The sequence below is a fragment of the Neocloeon triangulifer genome, unplaced genomic scaffold (assembly GCF_031216515.1).
Source record: "Neocloeon triangulifer isolate White Clay Creek 2 clone unplaced genomic scaffold, ASM3121651v1 ptg000004l, whole genome shotgun sequence".
Lineage (NCBI taxonomy): Eukaryota > Metazoa > Arthropoda > Insecta > Ephemeroptera > Baetidae > Neocloeon > Neocloeon triangulifer.
This window is the reverse complement of record NW_026775547.1, coordinates 3,953,771-3,965,613: the sequence shown is the minus strand read 5'-3', so window position 1 is coordinate 3,965,613 and position 11,843 is coordinate 3,953,771. Positions and strand designations below refer to the sequence as shown.

General features: G+C 38.2%; 1 protein-coding gene across 4 annotated transcripts; it reads left to right on the top strand.

The window, feature by feature from the left end:
• Positions 1 to 694: 694 nt before the first annotated feature.
• Positions 695 to 11,547, top strand: LOC132193558 (mitogen-activated protein kinase kinase kinase 13). 4 transcript variants are annotated; one of them, XM_059614306.1, is made up of 11 exons: positions 695 to 859; positions 6,365 to 6,517; positions 7,689 to 7,924; positions 8,345 to 8,528; positions 8,589 to 8,780; positions 8,835 to 8,993; positions 9,060 to 9,554; positions 9,614 to 9,788; positions 9,854 to 10,024; positions 10,080 to 10,715; positions 10,773 to 10,933. In XM_059614306.1, exons 2-11 carry the CDS (start codon positions 6,408 to 6,410, stop codon positions 10,797 to 10,799), a joined length of 2,385 nt encoding a protein of 794 aa, XP_059470289.1. In that variant the 5' UTR covers positions 695 to 859; positions 6,365 to 6,407; the 3' UTR covers positions 10,800 to 10,933. The 4 variants fall into 4 exon arrangements, with proteins under 4 accessions (XP_059470289.1, XP_059470287.1, XP_059470288.1 ...); XM_059614304.1 differs by lacking the exon at positions 10,773 to 10,933 and adding an exon at positions 10,995 to 11,547 and having other exon boundaries at positions 696 to 859; XM_059614305.1 differs by lacking the exon at positions 10,773 to 10,933 and adding an exon at positions 10,995 to 11,547 and having other exon boundaries at positions 696 to 859; positions 6,362 to 6,517.
• Positions 11,548 to 11,843: the final 296 nt, after the last annotated feature.

The following is an 11,843-nucleotide window of genomic DNA, read 5'->3' as shown; positions in this document are numbered from 1 at the left end:
TTTTCCCCTGATCAAATAAATTTTAAGGTATAAGTCTTTACTATCAAATTTCTGCTCAAATACATACATCGCGTATCTTTAGCACACTAATCAATATTTTTTTTCATTGCAGTATATTTAGATCTGTGGCATTTAACTAAATTTTTATTTCTTCTATATACCAGATTTATCTAGTTAATTTTACTATTACAAAATTGAAATGTGGTTTAAACTATGATTTTATTACTTTTTTCAATTTTATTTGAAAATAAAAATTTCAATTCGAACAGAACAGAACCGCATTGTTTTTTTAACCTGCTGTGTGTGTGTTTTTTTTAATAACTCTAGTAGCGGCGTAGTTGCAAGATATTTTATTTATTATTATTTTATTTCTCTTCAAACAACCATTATGTTAAAAAGGCTCTTGTTTCAACCTATATCGGTCATTTACTTCCTCGAGAGAAACCATAGGACAAATTTCCATTTTGCACCCCCTGGCAAGCATGTATATCACGAAATCGCTTTATCGACGAAATCTTTTTCGGCCGCTTTTTCCTTGTTGTGCGGCGCAGTGGGGCCTGCACGACGGCGGCGTGTGCCAAAAATTCGCACACTCTCTTCACCTCAGCGGCAGGGCCCCTCGGTTTTAGGAGGAGAGACGGTGCCCCCTCCAACGCGCCTCTCCGCTCCCCTCCCACGCCTCGCTCTCTGTTGTTCAGCCATGTTGGTTTCCGTAGTGCCGTGGATGTGAGCAGAGATCGCGAGAATTTGACGTTCAAATGGGCCGTGTGCGAGCGTGAAAGACTTCGTTTCGGCCTGCAGGCAGCATCACCGGGACGGTCTGCACCTCGGACGCCCCTCAGTCGTCCACCCACGACAGGTGAGTGTCTGAAATCGGTGCGGGAAACCCAAGTGACAGGTGCATCTCGGCGCGAAGGTCCCATGCAGTATTGCACACCTTTCTTTCGAGCTGGAATTTCGGTCGGGGCCTTAAAATCAAGCAAATTCGGCACTGATTGATTAATGATCTTAATAAACTAGACACGACAAAATATCTTAATCATTTTTTAAATTAGCAAAAGTTTGAATGTAATATTTATGTACCGTGCTTTATGATTATGCTAATTGATTTTCACCTGACTGCATAGCGGACCTGCTGCGTTACGCGGTATTTATGCGTGCCCTTGCCCACATTATTATAGGCGGGTTAATTGAAATTTAATTAATTTCAAATTGCTTCAAAGTTCATTAGTAAACTCAAGAAGAAATTGCGTTAGAAAAATAGAAAAATATTAAAAATATTGATAAATTTGAATAAATTAAACGATTTAAACTTCCTTGTTTCTTTTTTGTCATTTGTTTGCCAAAAATGGAATTTCTTGTCGATACGTATACGTATCCATTGTATTGAAGTACTCACGCCTTTGTTTAAAACTGCACCTTTATTGCCCGTCCGCTCAATGCCAGAGGCACCTATTTTTTTTTTTAGAAAGGCGTGTGTAATTGTACGTTTTTTTTATCTTCATTTCGTTGAAAATCCTTCCAACTGCATCATTTTGTTTTTGTTTTGATGCCGAACAGTTTGATGAACTTTGAAGGCCCTTTTGAATGCATTCAGGACGTTGAACTGAATTATGGGATGCACACAAGGACACCCAAGACGACCAGCGTCAGTTTCCATTCATAACTGCACTTTTGCATTTTAGATTTCAATTCAAAATTAAAACGGAAAACTGCGTCGATGTTGAAAGTTTTAAATAAAGCGAGAGGCCTGCGCTTTTGCCAAATCAGCACAAGATAGATAAGGAAGGCGCTAGATTTGCGTAGTATTATTTATATATATAAGAAGGATGCTCCAAAGTGTATTTTCTGCAACTTTTTTCTTTTGATATCTCGCATTTTTTTTTTCAAAATGAGGTTTTTTTTATTTTTGAATCCAGAGACAAAACTGAAATTTAAAATTTAAACCGAATAAATATAATTATTTTTACTAATTATAATTTGATCATTGATCACATTTTTTACTAGAAACAATTTTTTAACCCTTTTGTCAATATTAAATTAGATATGAATGAAATAAAAAAATAGCCATGGGAAATTATAGAATGAAAACCAAAACTTTATTAATTAAAGCATCATTTTTTTATCAACCACATTTGACATAATTTATATTTAATTATTTACTCTGATTTTCCCTCTACCATTAATTTATCTAATTTATTTTATAAATTTTTTTCCTCTCTCCAAAATTTGAGCTTGCAGAGGATCTTTCGTGATTTTAAATTGATTTACAAGATTACAAAATATTTATTTAAGTTATTTGAGCTATTCGAAGTCATATTAAAATAAAATTATTATCTACAATGATCAATTTTTTAAAGATAAAATGCAATCTTGGACAAAATTCAGTACTTTAATTTAAATATTAGTATGAAAATTATAAAAAAGCGAGATAAATTTAATCTTTGGTTAAAATTTGATAGTAACTTATATTAAAAAAGATTTTACTGTTTTAGATCATTTCAATCATTTTATTAATTTCAGCATTTAATTAAAGATAAAAAAATTGTATTTCTTTCTTATTTCATTATTTTTTGTAAGATTTCCAACACTTAAAATCACTTAAAATGTAATTTCCATACCGAACTTTGATAGTGTGATAAGTATAGCTCGGCCCAAAACAAACGAGCGGCTGCCCCATTTGCGGCGAGCGGCGCCAGGACGACTGTCTCTACCCCCGCGTTATGTATTTATCGCATGCCGTCGCTTTGCTGCTTTTGTTGGGCCAGAGAAAGGCCACGATTTGAATTCATCGCCCCCGGCCTACCTGATCGCGTCCAATTTATTTAATAAATTTCCCCCGCCTAGATTATTTTATACCTGCGTGCGTGCAGCGTGGCCGTGATTGATGGGCCCTTCACGCGTATCGAAAAGTTACGGCACCACGACACCCCGCCGCCCCCTGTTAATGCGAAACGCTCCACTGCGTCTGAAAAGAATAGGAGAATAATTTACTCTCCGCTGGGGACGGACACGGCAGTTTCCTGCTGCACTATTTGCTTACCTGATTGGTCTGCCTCTGATGAAATTTTAGAACACTTTGGTCAAATTATACTTATTTTAAAGTCTGATTGAGAAAGTAATCAAAATTCCATTACTTTTTAATTAATTTCTATTAGATTCTAGAAGCCCTTGTCATTTTTAAACAGTCTTAAACATTTCGTAATCTATGAAATTTAGAAAATTTAAAAAAACGTTAACTTAATGACATTGTTGAACAAATCTTTGAAGAAAAAAATCTGATTATATAGGATTGAATATTGGAGAAAATTTTAAACCAAAGATATTAATTGCAAGAAAATTATGAAAATTTGTATTTAATATTTTGTTAACTTTTGGTAATTTTTAACTAATGAAAGCTTAAGTTAAGACATTGTTGCTGAAAACCAACAAAACATGCTCAAAATAATAATAATTTAATGTTGTCTTATTTGATGCTCATAAAATACTAAAATAATAATAATACGAGATCTTGCCCTCTGCAAGTTCAATAAGGCCACGGGCCGATAAGACTTAATGACAACAAAATAGTAAATTAATAAAAGAAAATATTGTTATGAAAGTTTTTAGTTAAAATTTGATTCTCCGTGATTTGAAGTTTAATCAAATAAACTGAGATTTTCACATTCAATTTTTGTTTAGTAACTTTTCCAATTCATTAAATTCAAACAATTTTTTCTTCCTTTCAAACATTCAAACATTTTTATTCTCACTCACTTAAAGCTGAACGTGCTTGTCCTTTTCCTCGTCCCGCTCGTCTCTTGCGCTTGTTTATTGATCCTGACTTTCCAAGCGCGGCCCTTTGGCATTTGAGCCGGTCTAAGACTTGCCTCGGATCGATTTCCCGCTGCGTACTTTGGGAATGCATAAATGCCGCCGCCGACTTGTTTACGTTACCATTTTCCGCGGAGCTCCTCACCTCCCGACATGTGTTCGTCCGCATTCCGCAGTTCCTTTGACCTCACATTTCGATTGTGCTCACCGGTCACGCTAATCGCGAATTAACATTCTCCGGCGAGAAAAGAAAGGAGCTGAAACATTGCGCGGCTCTGTGAGTTCCAAATTTTGGGTACAGAGTTTTTGAAAAGAATCACTTGTGTTTTACCGGTTTTTCCTCGAGTGATTTCCAAATTAATATTGGAATCTTAAGTCTTGGAAAAATAAAACATGGTAAAAATACATCTGGTTAAAATTAATTTAAAAAATGCGGATTTTTCATAATATTGTTTTCATTCAAATTATTCCTTTTATTGTTCACAAGTTTCCATTATTTTCGGTATAATTTCTCAATTTTCTAATTTAACAGCTAATCAAGCACACAAATAAAATCAAAGATTGTAAAATATAATTAAAAGATTATCAAACATTGGAGATTTTCTTTTGTGATAATTTCTATTTGCTGTTTATTGAAAAATCTTTTAAGTCTGAACAAGTTCTACCTCTTTTTGAAAGCAGCCAAAATGCTTGTTGTGTTATTTGTGTGCTTTTGGCCGTCTTGTTTATTTGCCCCTCACTTTTGGGTCCAAGGAGCAAAATCTGTTGAAAGAAATGCTATTAATTGTAAGCAGCGAAAACTCTCAAAAATCCCTTCTCAGAACAGCCCTCTGTATTTTTCTCTCAAAATCGTCCCTGCCACCCTCACCCAGGGGTTGTAAAGTAACCTTTTGTTGTTTGCTCTTGGAGGAAAAAAAGAATTGAGATGCTTTGTTGTGTACCTGTCGGTAGGGGAGGCAGGTCGCAGGAAAACACCTGTAAAAAGCAGCCAGGCTGGATGAGTCATGCGTCCACCCTGCTGTCAAGGTCTGCCTCTCTTGAGAAAACCAGCTCCGAATTATAAAGAGATAAATTTATGGCTCTCTTGTTTGGAATCCCCTTTTTGTCGCTGCGAGGAAAATTTATTTTTCTCACATCGCTTTTATTTAGAATTTTCAACAAAGCACGCGTCGTGTGCGTTTTGAAAGTAGAACTTTGATCTTTTCGCCGATTCGTCCCTTCACCGGCCAGCGAGCGAAACGTGGCCGGTCCATTGTTGTCATGCGAGCGCTGGCGAAACGGAAGTGCAGCAATATGGCTGACGCGATTTGGAAAATAATTTTTTGTCCAAGTGGCCGGAAACAACGCTGGAAAAGCATATAATTTGGCGCTAATTCAGCGAATTTGAATTCAGCTTACTTCATTGAGCATGAAATTTTGTTCCATTTGGCGGTCATTCATTTTTAAAAGTCCTGATCAAGTGATCAATCAATTAAATTTTTTTTAATGCCATCTGATATTTCAAAAATAATAATGCATTTAAAACTGAATAATTGAGGCCGTTAATTTTGTTAGGCATTAAAATAAATGTTCAATACAATAAAAAAGGTTTTAAAAATTATTTACTTATAAATATTTCATAAGATCATAATCATTTGAATTCAAAGTGTTTAATTGTTAAAGAATCCAAAGAAAATTATTTTTTATTTTTTTATTTTTGACATTTCAAAGCAGAGTATGATAGAGCTTGGAGAAAAAAAGCACCTAATTAGAGCCAGAGTCCTGTTGATAAGGATTTTGGTGTCGAATGAGTGCAAGAGCAGCATACATACCTCTTGTCAGTCTAGGAAGTTATTCTTGGCTCTCTTTTTGGCATGAGGTGTACAAATAATTTAAATTTTTTGATAAACGATTTTTTTTTATAAAATTATTAATTTGTTTAATTTCAAGAAGGAAAACGCGGATTTTTAGTTATAAATTTTTATTCGCAGCTGTTTTCTCTCTTGCAGGTTCACCGGTTTTGATATTATTTAGACAAGAATTTTATAAAAAGAAGGCGATTGCCGTATTTAAATGGAACTTAATTTCAAACTTTATCCCCAGGTCCACTAGTTTTGCAATTTTTAGGTCTATATTATAATTTTCAACACTGAAGACTGAAGGACAGTCCTTAATTTTTGTTGATTTAATTTAAAATGTATTTATTATTTTTGTTTTAACTCTTTACCCTACATTTATTTAACCATAAATCTGGAAGAAAATGATTATAAATTGAGTTATCTTGTGCAAAGTTTATCTTCGTTAATCCTATTTGTAATCAATATTTGCGCAAACAAATTCGGAGAACAAACAAATCGAGAGGAATTTACGAAATCAAACAAGACCGAGGTGCACCTCCGTAATTAAATATCAATCATTTGCAAAACAAGTGAGCGATTCCCCGAATTCGTCGCTCTTGAGCCGCCGCTTTCGAAAAAAAAACTTACTGATAAGTCGTCCAGCAGGACTGTCCTTATCTCATCACGCGCCATTCGATAATAAACGAGCAAATGGTATTGTCATGTTTCAGCAGCATCCGCATCGGCAGCTCTCAGCACTCGCGGCACACAGGAGGGATGCACACCCCCGAGGCGACCACCATGTGCAGCCCCCAACCGCCCCTGACGGCGGGACTCGCATTGCCCGCTATCAACAACAAGACCGAGCAGGATAAATTCACAAACAGGTGCGGCCAAATTAAATTTCGCCGCAATTAGCAATAATTAGACACCTGCTTCCTCTGCGTTAGGTGAATTTGCACGATAAGACACCTTAATGCATTTTTTCATGCTCTCCTGGCCGCGCGTAGTAAAAACGACCTTCGCCGCTAGATTTTTCGATTGCTTTGAAAACGCATTGCTCGGTTTGGCGAAATTATTTTTCAATTGTAGAAATTATAGAGAGAGTCGCAGTTATCAGAAATAACGTCACTCTTTTGTCGTCAGCGAATTTTAATCCCTCGGCAGATAACGCGTTCAATTCAATTTATATTTTGGTGTTTTCTCTGCATTCTCTCGACCCAAACTTTGGTCTTATCTCTCTAGAAGTTATGCAGCTTTGTACAGTCGAAACATAAAATTGTAAATTACTATTTGCCGTCTCTTTTATATCGAAGCGATTGTTGTGATTGAGTGCTGGCAGCAAACACGCCGGTGGACTTTGGTTGATGCAAAACATTAATTTTCTCTCCCATTGACCACGTGCGGCCGGCGACAAACGCACACAACAACAGTATAATTTGAAAATTATGGTTCTGACGTCAGCAGGAAAATGGAAATAAATTAAAATCTAGGCAAGTCTTGCATCCGTTGGTACATAAAAATAATAATAAATTATTCCTTATCACCAGCTTGGAAAGATTTTTTTTTCAAACTCCGTGATATTTAAAAAAAAAAAAAATTTCTGTTAGTGACAATTTTTGTTTCCTTTGGACAGGACAGGGCTGAATTTGAAATCGCCCTTGGTTGCAAATAAAAATAAATAAAATTGCACCGCCCGCTGGCAGAGATTAGCAACAACAATGACCCATTTGCCGTCCGACAATCATTCTCGTTTAATTTTTTCGCTGTTTATTTGCCTTTCCACCTGCGAATCGCGTGCCTCGCAGCTCGCAGGTGCGACGATTTTCGCACAAAATAATCCCTATTGTGTTTAAAAATTATTAAAATAATCGGCGTGCTCCTTCCTCTATTAAAATTCCGGCGTCGTGTGCCAATCTCGTGCCGCCTCAAAGCTTCGCGCCCAAAACAATGCCAGAAATTTCCCACGTTTTCGCACCACCTGCGCCTCATCACCGACAGTGATCACCCTCCTGGACACCTGTTTCGAAATGTTTCTAATCAGGCTCTTTTTCGCAGCATGCTGTGCCTACAGGAGGAGTTGAACAACCTCGGCATCCAGAACAAAAGCCCTGACGAGAACGCCCGCGCCCTCAGCCCCATCCCGGTCAAAATCGTCGAGTCGGAGGAATCGAGTCCCAGCGTCGAGTTCCCGAATCCGGCCACCGTGGGTTTCTTCGACGGCCTCTTTGGCTGCTTGAGGCCGGTGCTGACAATCATCGGCAAGGCGGCCGCGTCGGAACTCAAAGGACAAGGTGAGCGCCCAACAAAGGTTAATATGCAAGTGGTGCGTCACCAGTGACAAAAGCACTTAAGATCTTCAAAAAATGTTGCCTGCAAGATAAGCTGGCTAATCACGAGTTTGGTCTAAAATGACTAACGCTGGCTAAATTTGGCGCTGACCACAGACATTCCTTAGATATCTTCCAGTTTGATTGATTGTTTTTATTAAATTCCTCTTAAAATATTAAATTTTTGTTACAATATAATAATTTTATACACAATTAAAAATAAAGCAGTTGCTGTAAATCTCTGTCGATCTAAATAAGTTCATTATTGGTTGCACTAGCAATAAGAAAGTGAAATATGGCATAATTCTGATATGGTGAAATTGGCGCAGCCGGCATTATCAGCTTAATGGCCCCCATTGCATTAACGCTGAATATCCATTTCAGACGACTGGGAGATTCCATTTGAAAGCATCAGCGACCTACAATGGCTTGGCTCAGGGGCCCAAGGGGCAGTTTTCAGGGGTACCTACAAGAATGAGCATGTCGCTGTCAAGAAGGTTAGGGAGCAGAAAGAGACTGATATAAAAAATCTACGCAAACTGAACCATCAGAACGTCGTTCAGTTCAAGTGAGTTTAAAAAAAAACTAATTTCCCAATTTTCTAACTCAATTTCTTGCATTTTATCAGGGGAGTTTGTACACAAGCTCCGTGTTATTGTATCGTCATGGAATATTGTCCTTATGGGCCTCTGTACAATTTACTCAAAGAGGGTGAGAAGATTCCTCCCGGCAGGCTGATCAGTTGGGCAAAGCAGATTGCCGATGGAATGCAGTACTTGCATTCACACAAAATAATACATCGAGACCTCAAAAGCCCTAAGTATGTAGAAAATTTCAACTCTGATTTCAAAGGTCTTACAATTTCCTGTTTCAGTGTTTTGATCGGCCAGAACGAAGTAATCAAAATTAGTGATTTTGGAACGTGTCGGCAGTGGAATGAGATCAGCACCAAAATGAGTTTTGCAGGGACAGTTGCTTGGATGGCACCTGAGGTGATAAGGAATGAGCCTTGCAATGAAAAAGTTGACATTTGGTAAGAAGATTTAAATTGTTTAAAAAAACGTGCATTGTCATTGAATTTATTTTTTTGATTTCCCAGGTCATACGGCATTCTCTTGTGGGAGCTGCTGACTTGCGAGGTTCCCTACAAAGACGTTGACTCGTCTGCAATTATTTGGGGCGTCGGGTCAAACTCTCTGCAACTGCCCATTCCGGAAACCTGTCCTGTTGGGTTCAGGCTGCTCATCAAACAGTGCTGGAGTTCAAAACCTAGAAATAGGCCGTCGTTCAAGCACATCCTTATGCACCTGGAAATCGCAGCTGTCGAGTTGCGGTCGACGACGCCCGACTCGTACTACAAAACCCAAGCTACCTGGAAAGAAGAGATTCGAAGTCATCTGAAGAAGATGCAAACTGAGGGATCACACATTCCTCGAATGGAGCATGAATTGGTGGAGAAGAGGAAGCAGGAACTGAAGCATGCCGAGGACATTCGGAAGCACTATGAACGGCAACTCGAGCGAACAAACAACCTCTACATGGATGTCAATGCAATGCTTCTGCAAATCGAACAAAGAGAACGGGAGCTCAAAAAGTAATTGTTTTGTCAAGGCTTTTTTTTATAAAATGGGTTAATTAAATCTTTATTTACAGGCGTGAAAAGCAGTGTCTGTGCTACAAACCTCACAAAAGGAGAATCGTCCGTCCATTCATCAACAAAGCATCCGAACACATTCGCACTGTCCGCCGCAATTCAAACAACAGCCAAACAACCTCTCCAGACGTCCCAAGTACAAGCCCTGAAACGCCTCAAAGAGATATAATCACAGTGAGTCGCTGAGAAAATATAAAAAACAATCTCTTCAAAAACTAATTATTTGATTTAATTTTTAGGTAAGCCCCCCAAAATCTACCTTGTATACCGAGCTCGACGTCAACTCACTCACACCTCAGTCAATCGCCAGAGAGGGTTCAACAAGGGCCAGGAGGGCAAGACATCACAGGAGGACAAACAGTCAGGGCTCAAACAACATCACCCTGAGCAGTCCTGGAAAGGAAAGAAAAGTAATATACTTTGTCTTAAAATTAATGAAAGGACTTTGACTAATTTGATTTTCAGATGTCTATGCGTGTTGACAGCGAAACCCAAACAGAGCAAGCGCCCATGGAGGTGAGCGAAACCGACACCATCAAGAGCAACACCTTGGCCAACAGTCCTTACCTGAACTCCCCTGCCCTCCGAGGGTGCACCATCGAGTCCTTAAATGGCAACATTGAAATCACAAGTGACAGTGACTGCCCCATCGAGGATGCCAACAGCAATTTGCCTCCTTCGGATGGCAACGATGAACACCTAGACACCCTCGATCGCAAACTGAACGAGTTGAAGAGCGCTGCTGAAGACAAGAGTGGCATAAAGCGGACTTTCAGGATGGTTGAGAGCACTGACACCGTGGAGGACTCGATGGAGTCGAGTAGGGAGGACTTGTGTTGGTCCGAAGAGGAAGGGTCTGTCTACAGTGACCACCACGCAGCCTTCGGCCGGAGAAGCATCAGCAGGCGGCCGATCGCCCCCTGCAGGACAAGGAGGGTTGTGCTCAGGGTACCTGCGGGCAACGCGTCTGAAGACAATGAAGAAAACACCTCAGAGTACGAGCCAGGCAGTGTCCGTTCCACCCTCGAGAGCAACCCAGACTTATTGGAGCAAATGTCTGCAATGGGAGCCATGGAACTGCCGGAAGGAACAAAGTTTGAGGTAATTATTCATTTTAACAACCTGAGGTTGAATCTAATTTATCAAAATTTCAATCAGCCCAACAAAGTTGTTCCTGTTTGTTAATAGTTAAGTTAATTTGGTAATATCCTCTATTTTTATTAAATTAAAAATTATAACTTTGGGTTATGGTTTTGCATACAATTAACACTAGTTTTGTGTCAAATCGTAAGTCCTTAAATGGAAATGTGAGTTTTTTTAATTTTATTTACCCACTAAACTCCTTCCTTTATTAACGTTCAGAATCTCTTTTGTTTTCAGATGGTGGTTGACAGTTCGGAGTCGGACTCGGACGAAGGGAGCCACACAACGGTAGCCACTCAGCAGCAGCTATCGTCACCTAGGTACCACCAGAGGTGGCAATAATGATTAATTTCTGATATTTGTACAAGACAAACCAGTTTTGTTTTAACAACACTTGATTTAAACTGTACCCCAAGTAAGCTATTGACAGCTGAATGCATTGTTGGCTATTTTTTATTTATGTGACTATTTATGTGCGGTAGCTATATTTACACACACGCTCTCTTTGTATAGTGATAGCAACGTTCGAAAACTTTATTACGTAATATTTTAATGTTTTATGTACTTATAACTGCGGGAACCGAACATTCCAATTAGAACTGGATAATAACACATTCCTTTCTGTAAGAAAGATCTCAGCCTAATGGTTAAGGAGCTGTTAGACTTAAATTAGTTGTTAACAAGAAGAGTCCATTTTTGGGCCACATTAGCGTGGCAGCAAATTTGTAAAATTAAATGTATACTGTATACTTACAAAAACAGACGCAATAAACTCAGATACACAAGCATATTTGCATAGCTTTTCTGAATCAAATTTCCCTTCTCTAAATGAAATAATTTAAAACACACTTGGTGCTTTGAGCTCATATACATGCATTTCTGAATGAAAACAAAATGCTTGAAGTGTAATACATTTTTACTTATAAAAATATCTTAATTAACTGTAGTGTTTGAATATTTAAATGTTGGAAAACGTTTCGAGCCATATTTATTATCAGAAGACAAAACAATTCTGAGCTTTGTTTTATTCCTGATGTGAGGCAGTTTTGTCGAATTCTAGTAAAAATTACTCATTTTAATTTTAAG